The sequence below is a fragment of the Coffea arabica genome, chromosome 1e (genome assembly GCF_036785885.1).
Source record: "Coffea arabica cultivar ET-39 chromosome 1e, Coffea Arabica ET-39 HiFi, whole genome shotgun sequence".
Lineage (NCBI taxonomy): Eukaryota > Viridiplantae > Streptophyta > Magnoliopsida > Gentianales > Rubiaceae > Coffea > Coffea arabica.
The window spans coordinates 45,242,565-45,254,219 of record NC_092311.1 but is presented as its reverse complement, the minus strand read 5'-3'; the positions used below and the strand labels follow the sequence as shown (position 1 = coordinate 45,254,219).

Below are 11,655 nucleotides of genomic sequence, written 5' to 3'. Positions count from 1 at the left end.
TGAGGCTTCCATCATTCAACTTATGCATAGGTTGGTCACGCTAAATTCTATGACAATTGAATCCATCAAAGTTCTCTTTTTCTTTAACTACCGCGATCTTAACACTTTAGGTTTCTTTTCAGTTGCTACCTACCTAAAGAAGTAACAACTAGTAGCTAGCATTCTCTGGTTTTGTTTAAGATATCAATGGCCAAGGAACCACATCCGCATGTGTCCTGGCTACTGTCAAATGCTAGCTTCAACTTGGACCCACTCTGATATATGTGGATCATTCATTCACGCAAACTCAGATCAATACCCAAGTTACTATTATATTAACCAAAATGTAGGAGCTTGAAGCAACAATAAGATGGAAAAAAGCATGTTTCAGAACAAGAATGTCGTATCTCTGTCACTCATTTCCTAAACAAAATCAGGGACACCAACTAACACTAAACAGAAACAAAAGCATAACGAAACTTCTAAATGAAAAAGACCAGCACTTTGATACTCCTTAGTCGAAAAGACTGAAGCCCATATCCTGCAAAAAATTCAGAAGTTTGTCAGATTACTTGCTATTGATACAAAAATAAAGGAGGATCACAGTATACAAGCAAGTAGGGGAGGCTTACGTCATCAGACTCCTCTTTCTCTTCTACTTTCTCCTCTTTCTTATCCTCAGCAGCAGGTGCAGCGGCAGCACCTCCAGCTGGAGCAGCGGCAGCAACTGCAACACCAGCACCACCACCAGCGGGTACTGAAGCCAACTTCTCCCTACCAGCTGCAATCAGCTCTGTGATATCCTTACCATCCACTTGAGATAAAAGCAAATCAATTTTTTCATCATCAGCATCAGCTCCAACTGTCAACAACCAACCAAAAAGACCATTAAGTGGGGACATCTAAATAGAATCCAAGTACAACAGAGGACAAATTTGACCCTAACTGTATAATGAAACTGAAAAACTACAACAATACTAATTGATTCAAATGCCCCCCACCTAAAATAGAATTAACCAAAACCTACTGCATTCAGGCTCAAGCACCAAGATCTTAAATTAATGTTTAACGTATATTCCTATATAAAAAGCTACAATTCATAAGCAATGTCTACGGTAACAAAACTAATTAGGCGAGTGGTACTTCAATTCCTTCACATTCTTCAAGAAATGAAAGGATAGTAGCACCCGTGCTCACACATACGCCAACCCTAATCAATTTCGAGATGGGTCAAGTATAACGAAAACTTTACTCACAGAAAAAGGAACCCATAATGAAATTCTTCCCCAAAACCAAAAACCAGAAATGTATCAAACAAGGAATTCACAATAATATAATCAAATACAAATCATATACAACCCTTAAGGTTGAAATTCTCAAGTAGAACCCAAAACCCAAGGTCAAACTACACTGGAATCACTCCCTCCAGTCTCCAAATAGACCATTGCTCACAAACAGTCTGCAATGGAAACTAACAACATATAGATATAGATAGAGAAAGTTCATAAATAAAAGAATCTATCTTTACTAGATAACTTTAAATCCCCATATAGGAATAAGCACCCCAATTAACATCAATAGCATGAGCTTCTCCATTAGAAACAAAATTTTAAACTAATTCTCAAGCACATGTTTTAAACAAAATTTAAAACACTTGCTCTGGTAACATCATAGGGGCAAAACTAGAACGGTAATGAAATAATTTCCAGAAAAAAACCAATAAGAAACAGGGGAAAGAAAGAAAAGTACCGGAAGCAAGGATGGCCTTAATATCCTTGGCAGAGGGACAGGTGTTTCCTCCCAACAAGGCCAACAAATATGCGGCGACCACCTTCATCTCTGAAATCGAGAAAAAAGCAAATAATAATAAGAACACTACTTCATTTATCAAGAAATTCACCCAAAACCCCATATAAAAAGGTGAGAAAAAAAGTTCAAATCGTGCATGCCAGTGGTTGTATCCAGATGGACAGAGAATAGATTACCTGAGATACAGTGGAAATCCGGAAGAATGGAGAGATTGATTGCTGATCGGCTGCGGCGCCCGAAGCTAGGGTTTTAACGCGAGGAAGGTGAAGAAGAACCCTGGGCTCGGCTTTAATATACATGGATCTCCACTTGGACTATTTATCACTAGGGTTTTTTGGGGTTTTGATTAAATCCTGGCCCTCCATTTTCTATAAGTTTCCGAAGGTACCCAGTCAAACACTCCTAAACGTGGGCTCCAATTTTATGGCCCAATAAATAACCCAACCTACACCTACGGTGAGGCCTGTTTGGTAACTTAATTCAGTACTTAAATTTAATATGTTCAGCCAAAATATCTTAATTAATTAAGTGACATTGAATTTTCTACGCAAAATTTGCTTCACAAAATAATCGATAAATTATTTTACTTGATATAATATATACTCAAATTTATTATATTTATAATTTAATGAATTTAAATTTTATATTTCAAATTTCAGTTTTATTAAACGTAACACCAAAATGTTGTGGTGTATTTGAAAAGGTTTCAACCTCGTTATCACCCTAGAATACCGGCCCAAAGAGCTCTATAGTCTGTGGCGAAGAACTGAGTTTGTTTGGATAGGAGTTTATTTGGATGATTTATTTCAGATAATTACTGTGGTATTTTTTGTGATATGATGTATGTGAAATAAAAGGGTGATTGAGAAAATAAAAAAAGTGATTGAAATTTGTAAAGTAAATTATTTTATTTGAAATCATCTCAATCCAAACAAACCCCCTTCTACAAATTGTACGCTAGTAAAAACTACTAAGGTGCTAAGTCTATAATCCAAGTGATAGTAAGTGCACGCTAACATGGGAGCACTATTGGCACTTGGCTAACAGAAATCTCTTCCTAGAGAGTTTACTCTAAAAAGAAAAATCAATCTGCTAGAAAGTTATAGTATTTCATTGCAATTTGCTAAAGATCAAAATCATTTATTTAACAAAATAATTGTGCTAATTCATTTTTGTGCTAGACAATTCCAAGCAAACAAAAAAGAGCTGTACGTATTTTTGTTGATTTGATTACTTTAGTTATCATTCTTGCCCTGTATAATTTTATCAATTAAAGCATCATCAATATGGAATTTATAAAGACATATCGAGAATTTAATTGTAGCATTATGCCTCACTTTACCCCTTTGTTTATAGTTAGTTTTGGAGTTCAAATTTGATAAGAAAAGAAAAGAAAATGAAACAAATGACTTTCTTGCTGCCGTTTGGACTCTAAGAGATATAGAAAAGAAAGGAAACCACATGATTTGGACGGATAATCTATAGTTGATAAAGTTTTCCACCCAAATGTGAGGAAGGAAAGTTGAGAAAGAACAAATTTTTATTGACATACACATCTCAGATCATCTCATTTTTTATCAAAACTTTCAAACAACGTTAGAATTTCTTTCCTTCTTTTCTTTCATATTGTAAACTCCCAAACTAACTATTAGTCAAAAATCGAGTTCAACTTTGTTTTGATTTTATGTAAACGCAAAGTAGAATTACCACAAACACCTCCAAGCAGAGGGGCAATTTCGTCACCCCAAACGTTTGTTAACGTTAAAACAAAAGCGCGGGAAACTCCCCCACCCACTGTCACAGTCCCGCCTCTTTCAACCCCATCTTCTTCACTCAAAAAAAGCCTAATTCTCAAGGCGGCTTTCTGTTTTCCTTTCTTGGCTTAGATCCACTAACTCGCTAACTCAGTAACTGAGTTACCGTCCTCTTCTTCTTCTTCCAATTTCTTCTAACTGCTAAATACAGAACCAGATTATAAAAAAAATGAACGGCAGCGATAACAGACGGCGAGATCGCAGAGATACAAGGATTTCCAAGAAGCAGAAGCTAATTCTCAGTGCTGAGGAGCAACTCGAGTCCAAACTCGGCTTCGATCTCTTTACCGAAGGCGATAAACGCCTTGGCTGGCTCCTCACTTTTGCCTCGGTATGGTATTTCATTTCCCTAATGCGCTTTTTTGCACGTTTGCCGTTTGACTCCGCATAACTGATGACGAATTTTTCGCTCTTTTCGTTGGAATTTTAGTCTTCTTGGGAGGATCAAGGGACTCGTAAAGTCTACAGTTGTGTCGACCTTTATTTCGTTTGCCAGGTAAAAAAGAAAAGAGACAAGTGAAATGTATTGAGCTTTAATTTATAAATTTGAGAAAAAGGATAAACTTTCTGGTTTTGAACTTGTTATCATTATGATTTAATGTAGGATGGTTCGACGTTTAAGGCAAAGTACAGGTACAGGCCATATTTTTATGCGGCCACCAAGGTGAGTGAGTTACTTCTCAAAATTTTTAGCATTAAACATTGTAAATTGAAACTTTCTTTGGGCCTTGTACTCTTTTTTTGATGTATTGGTGTTAATTCGATGTGATTATAGCCAAAAATGGAAATGGATGTGGAGGCATATTTGAGACGACGATACGAGGGTCAAATTGCAGAGATTGAAATTATAGAGAAAGAGGATCTCGATCTTGTAAGCTTGATAATTATCTCGTGTCTCACATTTTTATTTTTATAGTATTTGTGTAATTAATAAGGTACTTTGAGTATTACGTGCTGTAGCTACCCATTCGTATTTGATCATTTTGCATCATTGAACTCTTACGTGTGAATTTTTGCACGAGTAACTATTCGAAACTTTTGGTGACAAGGAAAGGTTTTATGCTACTAAATGAGTTGAACTTGATACTATGATTCAGAAGGTTAAAGATGGCTTGCATGTAAAACTGATATTTAGTGTTTTCAAAAAAAGAAAGAAAGAAAGAAAGAAAGAAAGAAAGAAAAGATATTAAACTGAAATTCGTTGTTAATTAAATCGATAGAGGTCTTGGTTTCTAGTCTCATTGAATGTGAGTTGTAGTCTATCCATCTGTTTGGTATTGTTCCCACCAACTGTGGGTTAGATTGTAATATTGCTGAATAGTTGAGTTGTAATCTATGGGTATTGATTGTAGTGTTGCTGAGATGTTGAGTCGTAATTCTGTCCCATCACTGTGGATTAATTGTAATTCGATTAAAGAAAAAGAAAAAAGCTAAAAGAGGTTCTGTTGACCGGTGGAAAAACCAAAAATTTGCTTAATATCATTTGTTTACATAGTAACGTCCCTAATTTTGATATCCTTTACTTGGAATTCTTGATTGTCTGGAATGGGAAACGTTGATGACTTGAATTTATTTTAATCAAGTTTATAATCATATCTCTGTTTCCTGTCAAAAGAGTGGACTGTATAATAAGCTAAACATGCTGGTCCATCTTTGAGCTTCGGTGTTACTGCTGAAGCAGTAAAATTCATCTGGTTCAGTGTTATCTTGTTAATAAACTGGAATGGGGAGAGCTCAGGAACTTCATGGACATATTACTTCACCTAATACTCTATGAGGATGTCTGAGAATGGTTTCAGCATTGAAGTTACTTTATGCTTCATGTCCTTAAAGTGAAAGTGAAAAACTGACAGGGCCAAGGGACTCTGATGTAGAATTCTCACAAGGGACCAAATTTTGCTAACTTTCCTTTATTTCCTTAAGATATAGACTTGCCCACTCCATGGAAATTAGGCTTGAAAAGTGTTCCTGATCTGTGAATTGCTAGTTCTACATGATTGACCTAAAGCTTGAAATTTTTCTTACGCGTTTATATGCCTTACAGAAAAATCACCTCTCTGGCTTATCCAAATCTTATCTGAAGATAGCTTTTGATACTGTTCAACAATTGATGAGTGTCAAGAATGACCTAATGCATATTGTAGAAAGAAACCAAGAAAAGCTTGATGCTAGCGAAGCTTATGAGTTCATCTTGACAGAAAAGAGGTAAAAAAATATCACGTATGGTTCTGCTCTTCTACCTTTATTGAACTTTGTATTTGTTTTTATAGAAGCTTTGTGCATATGTCTGTAGCTACACATTTGTAATTTTGCATTTATATGCGTTTGATCTCTTCCCAATCTTAGTGTATAGATAATCATTTTGTATTTGAGACATGCAGTAAACAAAGGCCTCAAGATTTTATAGATTGTATTACTGACCTCCGGGAGTATGATGTCCCCTATCACGTACGCTTTGCAATTGACAATGGTGATTCTTTTTTCTAGTTTCTGGACTTAAAGATGGTGTTATTTGTTCAACTGCACATTTATGAGCTATTCCTGTCTCATTCATGATTTTTGTGTTATTCAGATGTAAAAAGTGGGCAGTGGTATGATGTTACTGTATCCAGTTCAGGAATTGAACTCCAGAGGAGGACAGATCTCTTGCAACGTGCTGAAGTTCACGTTTGTGCTTTTGATATTGAAACAACAAAGCTGCCTTTGAAATTTCCAGATGCTGAATATGATTCAATAATGATGATCTCCTACATGGTTGATGGACAGGGTTATTTGATTATCAACAGAGAGGTGCTTATACCATAACAATCAAATTGTTCTTCGATTTTTCTTAGATTGAAATGCATGAAAGTTTTGTTTTCTGTGGCCTTTCAAGTTCCTTTTGTTCTTCTTGACTTTAGTAGTTCAAAGGTTCGTGGGAATATAGACTATCATGATGATGATAAGCATGTTTCTGAGACGAGTCCTTATACAATGCTCAGATTATCAATTAAATGCATTAGGCTGTTTCCTTTGGTTGTTAATTGGATTTCAAACTCTTAAAAACATTGTTTGGTATTCATGGAATAAATTGATTAATTAGTTGGTTTCTGACTGCTTTTGACTATAATAGTTGGAAATGATTGTTAATAAAAACAACTGGCTATATACTAATGAATTTTGAAGTACATGTTAGCCGCAAATATTCTGCTCAAAATTTTGTTTATCAAGATCATAGTAGGAATCTAGAGGTGAAAAGAAAGGAAAAACAAGCAGGGAAGAGAAGGGAGTGGAAAACAGTGGCAAGATTTTGTTTCATGAGCTCCTTTACACATGATATCCACATGTAAGATTCAAGCAGGATAGTTTGTAGCTAGCAACATGGTTGTTCAATTGAAAATCTTTATAATCAACAAATACATTACTTGGTCACCATGTAGTTCAGATAGCTATTGCAATGATAGCATCAGAAGAAATCAAGAGAAAATGAAACATGGAAGAGTACTAGCATCAAGCTCATGTGATTGAATTGGACAAAAGGTTGAAGTAAAATGCCTTAATAAAGGTAAAAAGTTAAGGCAGTTGAAATTTTGTGTTCATAAAGATCGTCAAGTTTGAGTCAATGAATTCCTCATTTACTGTCACACTAATTTCATCACTCTTTGATGTAATGATCTCCATTGCATTCTGCCCTGTCAATTTCTTATGTGTATCTCTGTGTTTTATTAGTCTAAAAATGAGAGGAGCTGTGAACAAATATAGATCTTCTGGGTTGGTCCATGAGTTAACCTGGTTGATTGAAACCTTTATTGTCCATCAATTCCACAATTGACAAGCATATATTACTTTTCCAGATTCATGACGGATTTTTGCATCTTAATATTCTTAGCTTAATCTGATAGAACATAGGCATTCGTGTCAATGGACCTTGGAAATGTTGTGCCTTAAAAGCCACTTGCTGTATTCCCTGGGAACCATGAATCTCCCTATCTACTTTACCTTCAACATTCCATTTAATGCCACTGTTTATAGGAAGTGAGACTTCCTTTTTAAGACTGGAATATCTCTGTTTGGACGTTTCTTCTGCTTTTTTATCCAGTACATCACCTTTGAGTTAAATATTTGTTTCTTGTATCTTCCAGTGTGTTGGGGAAGATATAGAGGACTTAGAGTACACCCCAAAACCAGAATTTGAGGGGTACTTTAAAGTTTCCAATGTGAAAAATGAGGTACTTGATGTGTTTTACTATGTAGCTCTGTTGGAATTCTCCTCCAATACTCTCTTAGCATCTGATGATTAGTTTTCTTTTACAGGAATGGCTTCTTAGAGAGTGGTTTGCACATATGAAAGAAGTGAAGCCGGGGATATATGTCACATACAATGGTGATTTTTTTGACTGGCCATTCTTGGAGAGCAGAGCAGCTCATCATGGTTTTAGAATGAATGATGTATGAATGGATACTGTCCTTTGGCCTTTTTTAGCACTTTGTCATGGTTTTATTTTTTATTTTTATTTTTGTTTGTATTGATTGCTTGACTAGGCAGTTTGGAAGCTGTGAATGTGCATTTTAATTTGCAATTTGAATAAAATTTTAAGGGGAAAGTTCGCGAAATTGAACTTTGTAGTCAACGTCCTCTTTCTCCCCCCTCCCTTGCAAAATGTTGGGTTGTTTGCTGAGTGGATTGAAATTGCAATTTTTAAATGGGTTACTAAATGCAAGGTGTTAAGCATACAAAACAGCTTTTCAAGTCAAATATTTTCAGTGGCACATTGAGTTTGTTCGGCTAACAAAGAGGAGTTTTGCTACCACTTGTTGGTTAGATGTGCTGATGAGTCTTCTTCATTTTAATTTTGCATTGCGCTGTATATCCCCGCAAGGCTAATTCTTCAACTTGTAAGATCAATAGTTAAATAAAGAGGATCTGTCTATTTGCTTGCATAAATAAGGATATTTCCCACCTTCTGCCATTGGGTGAGGCTTTGGATTTGCTCTTTAAAGAAGAGTTAAGACTCAAGAAATGAACTGGCTTGCAGAAAGTGGGGTTGGGGGGCTGGTTCTGGAGGAATCAACTACATGGTGTTAGACTTAGTTGAATTTAATTTTCTGAGCTTTATGGTTAATTTTGATTTGAGCGTTGGCTGCTGGCATGCTTCTGCTTTTTCCAAGTTGGCATACATATTTGCTGGCCTAGAATTTCAATGTGGTTTTTTTATATATGGTCCAATGTGCAAATTTACATATTGTTTGTCTTGTTTTATCTGGTCATTCCTTCTTTTTGTTTTGCAGGAGCTTGGGTTTCAGTGTGACAAGAATCAAGGCGAATGTCGTGCTAAATTTGCCTGTCATTTGGATTGCTTTGCTTGGGTAAAACGTGATAGTTATCTTCCTCAGGGAAGCCATGGCCTGAAGGTGAAATCCTTTGCCTTTGTTTCGTCAGTGCTCATTGGATAATTTTTATTTTTCTTATACCTTCTGTTGTTCAAATTGTGCGTTGAAAGTTACTAAACTCTTTTGCTACCTGTAAGAGTCCAGCTGATATTAGAACAAAACTTTGGGTAACTCAATCGTCAGAATTCCCTTTGATGGCACTTAAGTTCTGTTAATTGTGCAAAGTTAACTTGAAAATTAGAAGAATGCAGAAGAATCTCAGCATTTGGGTCTTACCTTGATTAATATGTTTGATAAGAAAAATATTTTTTTCCTTCCATTGGTGCTCAAGTACTGATTGCTTTTCTGAACTTACTGTTGAAAAGGGTGGAGATGGCCGCTTGATGCATTTTTTGTTAACTTAAAAACTGCAACTAATGTTTCCCCAGAGCCTTATGTTTCAAAATGAAACTTTTGTTGTACATTTATTATTTCAGTCCCACTATATTTACTTTTCAGTCCAACTTGGTTAACTTTGAAGGTGAGTCCAGATATTAAATTTTTCTCACAATTTCAGGCTGTTACAAAGGCCAAACTGGGTTATGACCCTTTGGAGGTAAATCCTGAGGACATGGTTCGCTTTGCAAAGGAAAGGCCCCAGGTACGAGTTGAGTCTATATGTTTCCGTTGCATTTAAAGCATTGCTGCAAATTGAAGAATAAAAAATCTATGCTTCAGCAGAATGCACTAGGTTGTGAAAAACTGTAGACAACCAAATAAAACCAGGATTGGACCATAGAGGATGCATTGAATAATTTAAAGGCCAGCTTATTGGTGTTTTACCTATATTTTCATGAAAACATTGCTATTGCTTTTGTAATGTATTTTGGTGTTCAGAAGTGTATCTTCTTTGTGCCTCGATCTCTTTTCTTAATTTGAACCAGTGATACTTAATTTAACTGTTTCACTGTCATCTCAAAGTCTGAGGGTTGGACTTATCTTTAGAGGGTTTTACTGCTTGTATCGTGATTGCATGAGAAACTTGCATCTTTGTTCATTTTCTTTGTGGTAATAGTTTTAATATAGTGCTTCTGTTTGTTGAAAATTTTCAGATGATGGCTTCCTATTCTGTTTCTGATGCTGTGGCAACCTATTATTTATATATGACCTATGTACATCCCTTCATTTTCTCTCTTGCAACCATTATACCCATGCCTCCAGATGAAGTATTGCGGAAAGGAAGTGGGACTTTATGTGAAATGCTTCTTATGGTCCAGGTGGGTGGTTATAGATTATTATTATTATTATTTTAAATTTATCTTGTAAAGGTCTTGTTAATAGCCTTAGATTAATTTTATTCATGTAGAGCTTACTTATGCCACTTTAGTCTTGTTAATAGCCTTAGATTGATTCCATTCATGGAGAACTTACCTATGCCACATTATCCATCTGTTGTTCTTGTTTTCCTCTTTTGCTTTCTCTATCTCCACTACAGCTTTTACTAAGTGCATGCCAATTTGATCACCAAATCTTATTCCTCAAAATTTGCAGGCTTACAAAGCAAATGTTATCTGTCCAAACAAACACCAATCTGATCCAGAGAAGTTTTACAATAATCAGCTCCTAGAGAGTGAGACATACATTGGTGGCCATGTCGAGTGCCTAGAAAGTGGTGTTTTTAGATCTGATCTTCCAACTAGCTTTAAACTTGATCCATCTGCTTATGAGGTAGTTTTCTTGGTATTCTTAGATGAGCATTTTCAAAAATTTTGATTTTAATTAGTCAACCAGTACCTTGGTTTGGTCATAGAGGCACAAAAGTCATTCCTGCTGATAAGCTTGTCCTATATCTTACCAAGTTGCTTAAATGTCTTTTAAATTGAAAATCAGATAGTTTCTGTTAGCTACCTATGTGCTTATATTTATGATCGAAAAGATGCTATGTGTTTGCTATTTCATGAACAGTTTGCTATCATCTTATATTGAAGAATAAATTTTAGCATACTCTCAGCGAGACATGTAAAAATTTTACCAAATCCACTTCACTATCACTTTAATCATAAGTTTCCTGCTCTACATCATTACTTGAGCATTATGTATTTGGTGTATTTTTATGAATAGTAGTTGATATTTTATTCATTTCATTCGCTAATAGCTTCCTGACTTTGATTTTGGGGGAACTGTATAGTGAGTGTGTCGGTTATCTTAAAAGGTCATGACAACTTCAGTAGAATTTATAATAAACAAGAAAGATGGTTGGGATCTATAAGACTGTCAGGATACAATGACAACTAATGCATTCCAACAAATAAGCTAAATGAGTTGTTCTTGTCTCACCTTTCATCCATGAAGTGATGGAAAAGGCAATATGAGTTTGACTGGATTTTCATAAGTGGGTTAAGGAATTGCTTCTATGATTCTTAATGTTTCATCAAGTTTTGCTACTGTTTTTTCTTTCTGGCCCACGGTTGCTCAGGGCCTAAAAATTTTGACCGAAGATTGACCTAGTTCTTACATGTCCAGCAACTAATTGACAACCTTGATCGTGATCTACAATATGCCATTAGTGTAGAGGGAAAGATGGATCTGGAATCAATCTCAAACTACTACGAAATAAAAGATGCCATCAGTGAAAAGGTAGCACTTTTTTGTCATCTTAGAAACTGAATTGTGGATGGAAAACTCGATGAGAAATGCATTCTGA

General features: G+C 35.6%; 2 protein-coding genes across 2 annotated transcripts in view; one reads left to right on the top strand and one right to left on the bottom strand.

The window, feature by feature from the left end:
• Positions 1-295: 295 nt before the first annotated feature.
• LOC113706278 (large ribosomal subunit protein P2-like) lies at positions 296-2,103 on the bottom strand. Its single transcript, XM_027228150.2, has 4 exons — positions 1,965-2,103; positions 1,729-1,818; positions 612-841; positions 296-520 (listed from the first exon to the last, which is right to left on the bottom strand). The coding sequence occupies exons 2-4, from the start codon at positions 1,814-1,816 to the stop codon at positions 494-496; spliced, it is 345 nt and encodes a 114-aa protein (XP_027083951.1). The 5' UTR covers positions 1,817-1,818; positions 1,965-2,103; the 3' UTR covers positions 296-493.
• Positions 2,104-3,618: 1,515 nt separating this feature from the next.
• The window catches only part of LOC113706235 (DNA polymerase epsilon catalytic subunit A), a 23,871-nt gene continuing 15,834 nt past the window's right edge, over positions 3,619-11,655 (top strand). Inside the window, exons 1-14 of the mRNA XM_027228121.2 lie at positions 3,619-3,933; positions 4,033-4,098; positions 4,207-4,266; positions 4,378-4,473; positions 5,647-5,807; positions 5,984-6,072; positions 6,175-6,392; positions 7,724-7,810; positions 7,896-8,030; positions 8,871-8,993; positions 9,529-9,612; positions 10,064-10,228; positions 10,503-10,679; positions 11,475-11,588. Coding sequence (XP_027083922.2) covers positions 3,772-3,933; positions 4,033-4,098; positions 4,207-4,266; positions 4,378-4,473; positions 5,647-5,807; positions 5,984-6,072; positions 6,175-6,392; positions 7,724-7,810; positions 7,896-8,030; positions 8,871-8,993; positions 9,529-9,612; positions 10,064-10,228; positions 10,503-10,679; positions 11,475-11,588 — 1,737 coding nt within the window. The 5' untranslated portion in view covers positions 3,619-3,771. The remainder of the gene's footprint in view (positions 3,934-4,032; positions 4,099-4,206; positions 4,267-4,377; positions 4,474-5,646; positions 5,808-5,983; positions 6,073-6,174; positions 6,393-7,723; positions 7,811-7,895; positions 8,031-8,870; positions 8,994-9,528; positions 9,613-10,063; positions 10,229-10,502; positions 10,680-11,474; positions 11,589-11,655) is intronic.

What these genes read in the sequence shown, in the direction of transcription:
- LOC113706278 (XM_027228150.2), bottom strand. Translation starts at nt 1,816, where the DNA reads ATGAAGGTGGTCGCCGCATATTTGTTGGCCTTGTTGGGAGGAAACACC. An exon ending in TAAGGCCATCCTTGCTTCCG is followed by an intron (nt 842 to 1,728) that starts GTACTTTTCTTT and finishes GGTTGTTGACAG; the next exon opens with TTGGAGCTGATGCTGATGAT. An exon ending in AGAAAGAGGAGTCTGATGAC is followed by an intron (nt 521 to 611) that starts GTAAGCCTCCCC and finishes AATTTTTTGCAG; the next exon opens with GATATGGGCTTCAGTCTTTT.